The sequence below is a fragment of the Daucus carota genome, chromosome 6 (genome assembly GCF_001625215.2).
Source record: "Daucus carota subsp. sativus chromosome 6, DH1 v3.0, whole genome shotgun sequence".
In the NCBI taxonomy this organism is placed as follows: domain Eukaryota; kingdom Viridiplantae; phylum Streptophyta; class Magnoliopsida; order Apiales; family Apiaceae; genus Daucus; species Daucus carota.
In genome coordinates this window covers 36,320,459-36,335,271 of record NC_030386.2, presented here as the reverse complement: position 1 = coordinate 36,335,271, position 14,813 = coordinate 36,320,459, and the positions used below count along the sequence as shown (strand labels likewise).

The window sequence follows — 14,813 nt, the reverse complement described above, 5'->3', positions numbered from 1 at the left end:
TTACCTTTTGTTCATGACATGATAGTAAGGAGATATGAATGCATTAGGGAATGAAATGGATTATCATTACCATTCATTTATCAGTTTTAACCTCCGTTCTAAAAGTCGGTGATTAATCACGATTAGTCACCGATTAATCCATGTTCCGTAGCTCGCCGAATTGATTAAATCTCCAATTAATCACTGATTAATCTGATTAATCCCCGATCAATTTAATTAATCCTTGTTCTGTGACTTCACCGATCAAGTCCGATTCCCGCTTTTTACAATACTGGTTTTAACTAAATTTTATTGGAAGAATATGAAGTACTTATATGATATTCTAAATTAGTTGGCCTTTGAATAAATCTCTCCGAGTAGTTTTGATAGGAAGTTCATAAAAAAAACGATGATGATGATCACCTGGTGTTGGTTCTTATTATCACAATATCAATCGTTAATGTCCTGAATATCATGATTTGAAGAAAAAACGTTTCTGAATATCATTTATTAACATTTTGAATATTCATTGAAAATGTTACATCGTCTTGGGTTTGTCGGGTTAAAAGAACGTAACGCTATATGATATACCGCACATAATGTTATATGATATACTCTTTTGTTAGGATAAAAAAACGGAATATTCACGAAATAATATTTTGCTAGTGTTAAAATAACAAAATGATACACAATCTAGTTTTTTTTTTCAGAATTGAAAACGCTAAATTATTATTTGAGCCATTTTCTCCTATTCACTTGTTTTGGACATAACTCTTGTGCTTTAGGTATGCTTTGTGATACCTAGAATTTTTCTCATGATTAAAAGGAATACGTGTATATCATATTTTTTGGACACAAAAAATATCAATGATCTTTTTTTTTTCCATAAAATTCAATGATCTTTAACTGAACTACAATACCCGTTTATGGCATCATGCAATCAACTAACTATATATCTTATTAATTATGAAGAGATTTTTAAAAATATGAAATATCCTCATAAATCTCCTGGAATTCACCATTTTCTGAAAACAAATTATCAGATAGTGAATGCTTCCGTATTTTACTGAATTTTAATTTTGTGTATCACCATTTTTTTAAGTTTAATTGATAATCTTGAATTAATATCAAAATATCTTTTATATATATATATATATATATATATGTATATCTAATATATAATACTGGGAAAATTCATAATGTCAAAATTTGATTCCTATCAATAAAATATTAAATTTTAAATTAAATAATATTAATTAAGGATATAAAATTATAACCAAATAAAAATCCTGATAATTATTGAAATATAGCGTACAGATGAATCAAAGTTTGGTTCAGGGTTTGTCTAGATTTCAAAACAATAGCCAACCAATCTGAACAGTGAACCGTTTTCGAACCGGTCGGTCTTTCTGATATCATTTTCCGATATACATACAGATCCATCTCGGCGAAGACGATCAATTGAAGGCTCCTGCTGTGTAATAGATGGAGCAGCGCGCAGTAGATGAAGTTTTATTCGAGACCCGTCATCACGCTTCTAGACCTTTCTCTTCTAATTATCCTCCTATTAATCCACAGGTGCCTCCATCATCATCATCTCTCTCTCTCTCTCTCTCTCTCTCTCTCTCTCTCTCTCTCTGTTTTAAAGTTATTTTTAAATCAATTGAAATAGAAATTGACTGCTTGTAATTTGTTTATGTATCTGTTTCAGCTGAATGAAGATTCGGGTGCAGGCTTTTTGTCTTGGATTCCTCTACCAGGTACCGTAGTTTTTTACTTTATTGACTATTTTCGACTTCGATTAGCTTTGCATTGCTTTCAATTGTTTAATAGGATACAGTAGCTGTAACTGCTTGTCTATGTGAATTATCGATAGAATTGTCACTATTGGAGTTAGTCCACAGACGGAAAATGTAGCTGTTCAATATATTTTGTGTTAATTTGATGTCATTTGTATTGTTTGATTGTTGCGGCAGTGTTAGTTAGCATTGCAGTTGTATTTTTGTGCCGGTTTGGAGTAATAGATGGTGAATTGAAGGTGACGGTGATGCCTTGATACTTTATAGTGTTTATGTTACTGAATTGACGTATGTTTTTATTTTATAGAGGAAATTGTGTTAATAATGTGCGAGTTGACAAAACTAAAGTTAGGTGTGTGATAGCTTGAGAAACTAGTAGTGAAGTATGAATATCTTCGTTTTATAAATTGAAAGAGTTATTTGGTTCAATTTGGAAACATCATTAGTTACAAACATGTCCGTCGCTGTAAATTATACTAGTTTGATTTTATTCACATTGTGTGTAACTGTGTATTATGCTATGCATTATTTTTCTTCTTGAATTTTTTAAAAACTTGTGCATCGTAGTGGTTTTGTATATATGTGTCTTTACTAGTTCGTTAGTACATTACATTGTTTGGCCCTTTTTATAATTTGCCGGGTTCTTGCTAGCTGCAAACTACTGATAGTTGCCTACTGTGTATACGACGTAGGTGTGAGCCAGATCAAAGACAAATGGAGAGAATACAGGCATCCACAAAAGTTAAGGAAAGTGGTATCTTTGTTTGTCTCCCCAACTGGTGAACATGTGGCAATAACAACTGCGAATCAAATTACGATCTTGCAAAAGGATGATGATTACCGGCAACCCTGTGGCTATTATAATTGTAAGCTTTACTTTTAACATGGTCTAAAGACATTTAATAGAAAATCTTTTCCAAAAGAAGATAAGAGTGTGAGAAAAGCGAAAGTAAACTTTTATTATTTCAGGTATGCTAGAGGGCAGACCATAGAGCTGACTAAACTTTCAAGAACTAAGTGAACTTTCTTAAGTTTGGACTATTAAAAAACCATTGCCGTGCATGTTACGTTGTGTATTTGTTGATTCCTACTTATTTTCTCAACAAATTAGTATTTATTTTTAATTTGTTGTATTTTAAGTTGATTGTGCACACTCATTGTCTGCATATATAGGCTACATTTTTAAAAAGCCTCATGTAGTGTGCTCAATTTGCAGTAACAAATTCACATGTGTTAATGCGATTTTTTGTTGTTCCTTAACTAAATTCATAATGGCCCTGTTTGGTAATTAGCTGTTAGCAGATTGAATTAGATGTTTTGACTAGCTGATTAAAATAGATGTTTTGACTAGCGGATTAAATTGGCGGTTTCTTGTAAAACCGTTTGGTAAATAGCTGTTTGATTAGCTTTTTGTGACACATACCAAAATCTCTAACCCAAAAGGCTCCTCAAAGTAGCTTTTTGAAAATTAGCTTTTTGAGCCAAAACCTCTATTTCAATCCGCTAACTATCAAACACTAGCATTAGCGGATTGAAATGCTCAAACCTCTAAAACACCCCAAACCTCTAATTTTACCCCAAACCTCTAACTTCCAAACAGGGCCAATATAAAGATACATAACCAAACAAAACATTTGTCATTTCTATACTTAACTTGAAGCAATCTGTTTTCCCCCCTGTATAATCAGTGGTGTTTTTCTTTAACAGACTTGTTAATACTGGTATTCATATAAAAACTGCTCTGACCTATGTGACATGCAATCAGGTAGCAGTAACGTCACATTCACTTGTGGAGCCTGGTCAGAAGCTCATGATATTCTTGGCATTTGTGATGATACTGATACTCTCTATTTCATCAAAGTTAATGGTGAATTGATATCAAGTATTACCAGGAGGCATCTGAAACTGCCTTCTCCAATTATAGATTTGATTGTACTGGATGACTTTGATGATAAGAAGTCTTGCTTGTAAGTTTCATACCCTCCATCACATGTTTATTAATATATTTTTCAAATCTAAGTGTTTAACTTCTATGAATAATTTTTCTATGTGTTCAATTCGATTTCTTAGTTCCTTAGTAAATACTTTTTTGCAGGGGTGTCTTCAGGATATTTACATCAGATGGTTCTTATTATGATATTGACATTAACAAGGATCCAAGGGTCTCTATTTCTCCAGCGTGCGCCTCAATGATAGATAAGCGATTTCCTCATTATGTATCCTGCATGGATTACCATTCAGATCTTTCGTTGGTTGCTCTAGTTTGTACAGGGCCTAGCATTTCACTGACAAGTAGTACTACCGGTATGGTTCCTTACTGTATCTGTTGAAAAAAATTTGCACATAATTTTATGGATAAAGTATAAAGGGATCTTTTTGTGAGAACCGCGATACTGTAAGATGAAGTAATACATTATATGTCATTTGGAAACTTGAATACATATATAGATTAATGTACTTATGTAGTAATAAGCGAGCATTTGTATCCCTGTTTCTCAACTGTTAGTGTAACTCAGCTTGACAACATCTTTAAATCCAAATTACTGGAGTTTTGTTACACATGATGTCGAGCCTTGTTGGGCTTAATGCACCCTTTTACCTTAATTAATTTGTTGCCACACGTAGCGCCATGCATTAAATAGTATGAGCTTTTCTTGTTACAGAAAATTCAACTTTTCTTTTCCATCATAACAGATCACATATATCTCGCGAGTATTGTTTATTTCTTATTCTGCAATCTGATCAGCTAATATATATTCTAAAGACATTTTCATGGGTGTAAATCTCCAAGTGTTTAGATTAATGAGTAAAGTATTTTGCACAGATAAAATTTTTTTACATGTTAAATGCAAAAGTGTAAATATGTGCACCCCTGCTCCTCTCTTCTATAATAAAGGAGCTGTGCAGGATTGTGGGAGTCTATAATTTTGCTGTCAACTTCGTCAATTTTTATTATTTTTCCTTTCAGGATCCTATAGCCTTTCTCTATGGCGAAGAACTGGGAACTTAAATCTTGAACCAGTGTCTAGTACTCAGTTTGAAGGCTTATATTCTATATTGAAGGGTTATACTGGCTTATTAACCTATCCAAAGTTGTTATTTTCACCCAGCGGGAAACTGGTTGCTGCTTTGGATTTAAGAGGATCCTTGGTTACTTTTAAACTAAAAGATGAAAATTGTTCTTTATCAATAGTATCTTGTGAGGAAAGCTCTAATTTACAACAGAGCGATAATAAGTCAACTGAAAGGAGAGAATGGTTGAATGATATAGTGGATTTCACTTGGTGGTCAGACAACATCCTTACTATAGCTAAAAGGGGTGGGACTATCATCATGTTCGACATATTTAGTGGCATAAGACTTTCAAAGAGTGATCTTGTATATTCCATGCCTGTATTACAACGTGTGCAACAGTTCCCAAGACAGATTTTTCTTATAGAGAGCACTGCTAGAGAAAGTGACGATTCATCCCAGAAAAAAGAACCAAGCAGCATACATCATATGGAGCAGGTTATTGTTGATAAGTATAATCAGCTTGACATTGCCAAATTGAAATGGAGCCTGATTTCCTTTGCAGGAAAATCTGTTCCTGAGATGTATGATATATTAATAGGTGGTGGGAAGTATCAGGAAGCCCTGGACTTTGCTCTTCATTATGGTCTGGATCAGGATGAAGTGCTAAAGACAGAATGGTTGCTTTCTGGGCAAGGAATAAAGGAGATCAATAAGTTGCTGCCAAATATCAAGGATCAAGCATTTGTACTTTCTGAATGTGTTGATAGAGTTGGACAAACAGAAGATAGTACACGGGCTTTACTTGCTTATGGCCTCCGGTTAACAGAGCAGTACATGTTTTCTGATTCAGAAGATGACTTGTCTTTGCAAATTTGGGATTATCGGTTGGCTAGACTTAAAGTATTGCAATTTAGAGACAAGCTTGAGACATTTCTTGGGATAAACATGGGCAGGTAATACATATACTATTACTTTCATCATAAGGAGCAAGGCTGTTGATTAATGTACTTTGTAAAATATTTTTGCCTTTATGCATTGGAGAACTTCCAATCTTCCATGTTGATGCAAAATTTTAAATTAATTTTTTAAATTTTTTTTCAGCTTGTGCTTAAAGTTGTTTTGGGAAAAAAAAAATATTAATAAAACTGCCCCTCTTCATTCATGTGTCCCACATTTTAATAAACATGTTAAAAAGTAAACTGGTTTTCCTTGGATGGCAATTATACTCACCTTTAGTGGAAGAATTACTTTAATTTTTATATATTTCTCGGTCCAACATGTTTTCAAGTTACCCTTGTTGAATGTATATACTGAGAACTTTATTCCATCATCTCATAGAAATCGTTTGTCGAATATCTTCTACTGCTTTTCTCATTATTGACTTCGCATTCTGAAGGTTTTCCATGCAGGATTACATGAAGTTCCGCACTTCACCAATTAATGAAAGTGCTGTAGTACTTGCTGAAAGTGGGAAAATTGGAGCTCTCAACCTTCTATTTAAGCGACACCCTTATTCACTAGCTCCTTGCATGCTGGAAGTTCTAGCTGCTATTCCTGAAACAATTCCTGTCCAAACTTATGGGCAACTGCTTCCAGGACTACATCCTCCATCAAGTATTTCTCTAAGAGAGGAAGATTGGGTTGAGTGTGAAAAGATGATCACTTCTGTTGGCAGAATTCTTGCGAGTCATGAGAGCAGTGTCAACATTAAAACCGAACCCATAATTAAACAAACATGTGGGCTTTTGTGGCCATCAAGTAATGAACTCGCAACATGGTATAGAAGTAGAGCTAGAGCTATTGATTCCTTGAGTGGTCAGCTGGACAACAGCCTTTGTTTGATCGACTGTGCTTGTCAGAAGGGTATTTCTGATTTGCAGCAGTTTCGTGAAGATATGTCGTACTTGCACCAGCTCATATATTCTGTTGGAACTGAGGATGAAACAAATTTCACGATGGATCTGATTACATGGGAACAGTTACCTAGTTATGAGAAGTTCAAAATAATGCTCAAGGGGGTGAAAGAGGAAAATGTAGTACAAGTTCTGCTGAATAAAGCACTTCCATTTATGCAGTTTCAAACTGTTATTGATACGAGAGCTGCTTCATTTCTGGTTGAATGGCTCACGGAGATGGCTGTGGATACTAAATTAGAGTTATGTTTGATGGTGATTGAAGAGGGATGCAGGGAGGTTGGAAGGAATGGTTTCTTCAGGAATGAAGTTGAAGTGGTTGACTGTGCTCTGCAGTGCATTTATTCCTGCAGTAATACAGATAAGTGGAATACTATGAATGCTATAATGTCGAAGCTTCCCAAGCTACAGGGTAAGCTTTCTTTCATACACTACACTAAAGGATGGTAACTAACTGTTTAATAGTAAAAAATCTTATGGGAACTATTGGTATTAATTTAGATATGATCTTACAGGACATGTTATGGTTTCTTGATTCTTTCTTTTGGTGTTACCTTGGCTTGGATGCTTTTTATCTTTTGCTGTGCCATATATGTTTGTATTCTGAAGCCTCATACTTGTATTATATTGTTTTGAATTAACATCTCGCGAGTTTTGCAATTTGGATTGTTTGTGATACTTTTTCTGCCTCCAGATTCTGAAGTCCAGGGCTTGAAGGAAAGACTAGAACTTGCTGAAGGCCATATTGAAGCTGGAAGGCTGTTGACTTTTTACCAGGTTTGTGATTTTTCTCCTTTTGGTCTGTCTATAACTCTTTTGCAATCAGTTGGTCGCCTTAACTTGAAGATTTGGATGCTTCTCTATGTATTCATTGTTTGGCGAAGTACCTGTTAAGCATTATCTATTGGATCTTGGAGTAGTTGTTAAGAGTAAAATGACTGATCCATGACGCCCGGTATAGCGGGTTAAGGTGACATTCAAAACTGTTAAAGAAGGAACCAATTGAAGAATTAGAAAAGAAACTGATCATGAAGAGTAGAAAACGTGAACTTCCCACTAAAAGTAGCCGGCCTGGCCCTTTCACCTAATAGGACCTAGATATTCTCTTGGACCAAATGCAACCCTCACAGTTTCATATTACTTTTAGAAAATGTTGTGGAGGCTATGTAATTAAGTAATTTGGCAACCAATATGCTATTATGTGAGAATGGGTAAAGCCTATTTGGAGACTTGACAAGAGATGAGCTTCCCACTGAAAGTAGCCGGCCTGGCCCTTTCACCGAAGTGTTGATTGATATGATCTCTAGTAATGTTGATGTTTGAGAAAATAGGAGTAATGGTCTGGAGTTGTAAAAATAATGGATGTAAAGAGGTTTAGATAATGTTCTTAGAGGACAACATAACTTTAATATGCGCTGGAACGCGAGTCCATCTGTCTGATACACCACTCCAGTTTAACGCCTGATGGGTAACGAGCCTCCTACCATTTTATCCGTCAAAGTTATAATAATTCATTTCGACTTTACATTGTGTGCTATACAATTATGACATTAATCGAATTAGTGTCTCCAATTTGGATACTGCATTTTTCTTACCTGTATTTACCTTAATGACTCGGTTTTAATGATTAGTCAATAGCTCTTCTAAAACCTTAAGGTGATAGTTGAAGGCTTGAAGCTACTAAATGGATAATCTATGTTGCTCGGACTCGGCTAGAAGTGTTCGACATGGATACGTGTCCATGTGTTGGACTCGGTAATATTCTGATAATTTACATGTTTTCGGCCTAAAATAAGTGTCCTAGTCCAAGTGTCCATGTCCGAGTATCGAGTGTCCGACACGGGTATTTCGAGTCAAAATGTAGAGTCCGAGTAACATAGTGGATAATATGCTATTTATTCTAATATTGTCTTGAATTTATTAGGGGTGAGTATTTAAGCCATCATTAACTATAAAGGATGGTGCTATTAATGTAATTGATGATTAAGAAATAGACAAAAAAACTTTAGTTTGATAGGTAACAATTATACGTATATAATTATATGCATTTTTTCCAGGTACCAAAACCCATTGGATTTCTTATACAGCCACATGAAGATGTGAAGGGTGTAAAGCAGATTCTTCGCCTAATACTTTCGAAATTTGTCCGGAGACTACCAGGCCGATCAGATAATGAATGGGCAAACATGTGGCGTGATCTGCAAACCTTGCAAGAAAAAGCATTTCCCTTTCTGGATCTAGAGTATATTTTAATGGAGTTCTGTAGGGGATTACTGAAAGCTGGGAAATTTACACTTGCTAGGAACTACTTAAAAGGTTCAGGATCTGTTAGTTTGGCGGCAGATAAGGCAGAATATCTTGTCATTCAAGCTGCAAGAGATTACTTCTTCTCAGCTTCAAGTCTTGCTTGCTCAGAAGTATGTATCAACCTCTTAACACACTATAATGATTTCTGCAGTTGCCATATTCTAGGAACTTCTTGTGTGTACTGATCTCAGTATATGTTTCTTCAGCTTTTGTCTGTAAAACCTTCCATGCTTAGTTCCATATATATTTATATATATAGGAAATTGCTCAAATACAAACCATTAAAATAAAAACCAAAATACAAACCAAGGGAAACTATACCCAAATGACATCACCCACCCCCCATATGTCATCACCCGCCCCCCATATGTCATCACCCATCTAGGGCCCACCCTCGCCCCCACTCAATCCACCTGGGGCCCGCTAGGGCCTTGCCGAGGCTCCTCACAGGCCTTGGACAGGCTCCAGACAGCCTTAAGAGCCAAAACTTTGCCCCACCATGGTCCCACTAGGCCCCGTCCCGACCCTATTAGGCTCCACTTATACCCCGTCTAGTCTCATCTCGGGGTTCTTCCCTGGTCCCAAAACCCTTACCATTCTACTTAATCGCGTTGGTTTGTATTTAGTTTGTATTTTAGTAGTTTGTATTGTAGGACCCTATAGATAGATAGATAGATAGATAGACAGATATAGAGTTGGGTCATGTTCAAGAGAGAACCATTAGATAGAGAACCCATAGAACCCTTACCTTATTTCTAGCATTAGTTAACTTCACATGCAAAAAATGTTAATATCTATGTATTATATTTTAAAATTATTTTTGAACACACAAAACGATGAAAAAAACATGTATTTAGATTTAGATCCTAAAAATCTATTTAAAATTTAGGGTTCTGCAGCAGAACCTTAGTGGTTCTCTGGTTCTATTTTAAGGACTGGTTCTCTCTTGAGCGCAACCCTATATGTGTGTGTGTGTGAAAAAATCTCCGGACATTTATATATCTACAATAAGGTAATAGTGCTAATATATTTTTTTTTTACTCTCTAGTTCTAAATGATCAACTTCTTTTAACGCAGTGTTTATACAGATTTGTGTGAGGTTTCATTACTATACTTTATACGATTTCAGTTGTGGGTTTTTTATATTATTTCCTCCATTTTCTTTATGCTTGTAAGAAGTACTTTTGACAATCAATAACTTTGATGATCTATGGATAAGCATGTACTCTCCTTGAAATTTCTTTGAATCCATCATCCTCTTGTTGGGTTTTTTCCAGATCTGGAAGGCTAAGGAATGTCTAAATATCCTTCCAAGCAGCAGAAATGTCAGGGCGGAGGCAGATGTCATTGATGCAATTACAATTAAACTTCCGAATCTAGGAGTGAGCCTTCTGCCAATGCAATTCAGACAAATTAAAGATCCTATGGAAATAATAAAATTAGCAATTACAAGTCAAGGTGGATCATATCTAAATGTTGAAGAACTTGTTGAGGTTGCCAAACTTCTTGGTCTGAGTTCTCAGGATGACATATCAGCCGTTCAAGAAGCTATTGCAAGGGAAGCAGCAGTAGCTGGAGATCTTCAATTGTCATTCGATCTGTGCCTGGCTTTGGCCAAGAAAGGACATGGGGCTGTATGGGACCTATGTGCTGCCCTAGCAAGAGGTCCTGTCCTTGATAACATGGATGTAAGCTCCCGAAAGCAACTTCTTGGTTTTGCTTTAAGCCACTGTGATGAGGAATCTATTGGTGAGCTATTACTTGCATGGAAAGATCTGGATATCGAAGGGCAATGTGAAAAACTAATGAATTTGACGGGGACAGGCCCTCCAAAGTTCTCCACCCATGGTGCCTCAGTTATCTCCTATCCGCCACACAGTTTTCAAGATATAGCTGACCTAAGCGATCGATCTGAACAGGTTGACAGAGTTGTTAATGATGATCAAGTCTATTTTGAAAGCATAAAAAACACTCTCTTTGTCGTTGCCAAAGATTTAACTGTGGACAATGCCCCGGACTGGGATTCTCTTCTAAGGGATAATGGAAAGATGTTCTCCTTTGCAGCATTACGACTTCCATGGTTGCTGGAATTAAGTCAGTTTACAGTTTCAGGCTCAATTTCCAGTAAGATGTATGTAAATGTTAGAACACAAGCTGTTGTCGCAATTCTTTCCTGGCTGGCAAGGAACGGTATTGCTCCAAAAGATAATTTGATTGCATCTCTAGCCAAATCAATTTTAACACCTCCTGTTACTCAAAGGGAAGACATACTAGGATGTTCCTTTCTGTTAAATCTTGTAGATGCCTTTCAGGGGGTGGAAATAATAGAAGAGCAGGTAAAAAGAAGGGAAGACTACAATGAAATCTCTAGCATAATGAATGTTGGGATGATTTATAGTTTGCTACACAACTATGGATTTGAATGTGAGGATCCTGCCCAGCGAAGAGAACTGTTGCTGAAAAAGTTTCAAGAGAAATACACATCATTAAATTCAGGTGATTTAACATTATCCTTAATTTTTAGTATATAACTTTCTCTATCTATTTACACCACATTTAGTGCCCTGAAAATCCGGTTAAATTTGTGGAAATTTATCGACCTCTGTATTTGTTTTAGAATTCTCTCTTTTTTCCCCTTACATTCCTTGTTTTTGATAATTAGATGAACAAGAGAAAATTGATAAGACTCAATCCTCATTTTGGAGAGAATGGAAAGAGAAGTTAGAAAACCAAAAGCGTGTAGCAGATCATACAAGGGTGTTAGAGCAAATAATTCCTGGTGTTGAAACTGAACGCTTTCTGTCTGGAGACATCGGCTATATGGAGAGTGTTGTTTGTTCTTTTGTTGGATCAGTAAGATCAGAGAAAAAGCAAATATTGAAGGATGTCCTGCTACTTGTTTCTACCTACCGCTTAAATGAGACCAAGGTATGTGGTATATAACAACTCTGAAGGCAGCATAAACTATTATATGCATACTGCTGGAAGTCATATCTTAATTTCTCTCTGTTTACGTTTCAGGTGCTACAACAGTACCTTGCTTCTGTCCTTGTTTCAGATGTTTGGGCTGTTGATGATATAATGGCCGAAATTTCAATCTTTAAAGGCAATGTGCTTGCTTGTGCTGCAGAATCAATAAAAACCATCTCCTTGTCAGTGTACCCTGCAATTAATGGGCATGACAAACAACGACTAGCTTGTTTATATGCCTTGCTATCTGACTGCTACATGCAGCTTGGAAAAGATAAAGACTTGTTGCCCGTGATGGATACAAAACCCCCACATATAGCTGCTCATGCGTTGGCTCATTTTTATAAGGTGGTTGAGCAAGAATGTTCCAGAGTTTCTTTTATACAGGGCCTGAACTTTAAGAATATTGCTGGGTTGCAAGGACTAAACCTTGAGAGTTTCAGCAGTGAGGTCTTGTCTCACATTGATATACATACTGTTGAAGCACTAGCAAAGATGGTCCAGACTCTTGTTGACTACTGCGGGGATCCAGAATCGGAGGTTCTTCTATCATGGCGCGATGTCTACAAACACCATGTATTGAGTTTGTTGTCAGAGTTGGGATTAAGCGCTAAATCCAGGATTCCTTTTGAAAGTCCTGAAAATCTTCAGCACTTCATAAATGAGCTTGAGAGTACATATGATATGTGCAGAAACTATATAAGTGCACTGACATGTCCAGCTGTCCTGGAAATAATGAAGCAATACTTAGATATAATACTACCCTTTAAAAATTCCTTGAATATTATTTCTTGCGATTCAAGCTGGCAGGATTGCCTTAGAATCATGCTAACATTTTGGTTAAAACTAGCTGGTGACATGCAGGAATTTGTGTCCCAGGAGGGTTCAGAAAATTTTCACCCGAGATGTTTAATGGTGTGCGTTGAAGGTTTTCTAGACCTGGTTGTGGGGAAGAAAGTCTCACCAAGACAGGGTTGGAGAACTCTTGTTCGCTATGTTGAGAAGGGCCTTACTGGCAGCATTACTATTGAAATTTCACATTTCTGCCAAGCAATGATTTTTTCTGGGTGTAAATTCGAAGCTATTGCACATGTATATTCTCATGCAGTGTCACAGTTCCCATCTAACTCAACTCCAATCTCTGGGAGCCAGAAATATTGTGATGAAACACAAGATCTTCGCCATCTTTATATGAGTATATTTGAAAAAATCTTGCAAGACCTTTCTTCTGGTGCATCCCTTAATCACCCAGATCTACCCAATCTCTTGTCATCTTTGAGTGAAGTAAAACATGAAATGGAGGATCTGAAGATGGTAAGGCAAGCAGTTTGGACGAGTATGGCAAAGTTCTCGGATAACTTGGAGCTTCCTGACCATGTGCGAGTTTACATCCTGGAGCTTATGCAATCTATTTCATCTAGAGGTCGAACTTTGAAGGCATTTTCCGCTGAGATACAGGCCAATATTGTTCCATGGGAAGGGTGGGATGGTTTACAAAGAACAGATGCTGACACTGAGACTACCGTTGATCATGGTGTGCAAAATGTTAATACTGAAGCTTCGAGTAGATTTGCTAATACTCTAGTCGCCCTCAAGTCGTCACAGCTGGTGTCTGCTATCTCTCCCAGTTTACAGATTACTCCAAAAGATCTTGTGACCGTTGAATCAGCAGTTTCTTGCTTCTCGATATTATGTGAAGCTGCTGAAGTTGGAAGCCATTGTGATTGTTTGATAGCCATTTTGGAAGAGTGGGAAGGGCTATTTCCATCAGGTAGAGCTGAGGCAAATTCCACCGAAACAACTGATGCCGGAAACAATTGGGGCAGTGATGATTGGGATGATGGATGGGAAAGCTTTCAAGAACCCTTGGACAAGGAACTGAAGGAGAACACGCTTGTAGTTCATCCTCTGCATGCTTGTTGGTTGGAGATCTTTAAGAAGATGGTGCAATTATCTCGATTTAGAGATTTGTTGATGTTGATAGATAGATCCTTGGCAAAGACTACTGGCATCTTGCTGGATGATAATGGCACCCTTCACATGAGCCAAACTACTGCCGAGTTGGATTGCTTTGCAGCTCTCAAGATGGCTCTCTTGCTGCCTTATGATGGAACACAGCTATTGTGTTTGGATTCAGTTGAAGATAAACTCAAGCAAGTAGGCATTTCAGACGCAATTTCTAGAGATGTTGAGTTTCTAATTCTTGCATTGCACTCCGGAATCATTACAAAGATCATCACTAAAACTTCCTATGGAACCACCTTTTCATATATTTGCTATATTGTTGGGAATCTATCTCGCCAGTGCCAGGAAGACCGGCTGCCTAGTCTCAAACAAAGAAGGGTATACGAACCAGAAAGCAAAGAGAAATATATTATGTTACTTTTCGGAAAATTACTTTTTCCCTGTTTTATAACAGAGCTTGTGAAGGCAGATCAGCAGATTCTAGCTGGGATCCTGGTCACGAAATTCATGCATACAAATGCATCTCTCAGTTTAATTAATGTTGCAGAGGCCAGTCTCCGGAAATATTTAGAAATGCAGCAGCTTCAAGTTCTTCAAGATGATGCATCTGCTTCTGCAGATAGGGACTTCTGTGAACCTTTGGCAAATACTGTTGCCCAGTTGAAAGGCAGATTAGGGAATCTAATCCAAACTGCATTGTCTATGATTTCTACCAATGTTAGATGATAGAGGTTATTAGATTTTGTCAATGTTTAGTGTTATAATCTCATGATTAGTCTGTTTCCTACATTTGATTAATCACTGTAAGAAAGAAACAAAGTAACACAAGATAAAATAGATACTGCAAAATACAAACGTAAATGAC

General features: G+C 36.7%; 1 protein-coding gene across 1 annotated transcript; it reads left to right on the top strand.

Moving 5' to 3' along the window:
* Nucleotides 1-1,307: 1,307 nt before the first annotated feature.
* On the top strand, nt 1,308-14,737 carry LOC108227318 (MAG2-interacting protein 2). Its single transcript, XM_017402396.2, has 12 exons — nt 1,308-1,557; nt 1,691-1,739; nt 2,471-2,644; nt 3,544-3,745; nt 3,874-4,082; nt 4,747-5,746; nt 6,190-7,118; nt 7,401-7,483; nt 8,764-9,123; nt 10,291-11,509; nt 11,676-11,941; nt 12,035-14,737. The coding sequence occupies exons 1-12, from the start codon at nt 1,465-1,467 to the stop codon at nt 14,672-14,674; spliced, it is 7,224 nt and encodes a 2,407-aa protein (XP_017257885.1). The 5' UTR covers nt 1,308-1,464; the 3' UTR covers nt 14,675-14,737.
* Nucleotides 14,738-14,813: the final 76 nt, after the last annotated feature.

What these genes read in the sequence shown, in the direction of transcription:
- LOC108227318 (XM_017402396.2), top strand. Translation starts at nt 1,465, where the DNA reads ATGGAGCAGCGCGCAGTAGATGAAGTTTTATTCGAGACCCGTCATCAC. An exon ending in GAAGCTTCCCAAGCTACAGG is followed by an intron (nt 7,119 to 7,400) that starts GTAAGCTTTCTT and finishes TTCTGCCTCCAG; the next exon opens with ATTCTGAAGTCCAGGGCTTG. An exon ending in ATACACATCATTAAATTCAG is followed by an intron (nt 11,510 to 11,675) that starts GTGATTTAACAT and finishes TTTGATAATTAG; the next exon opens with ATGAACAAGAGAAAATTGAT.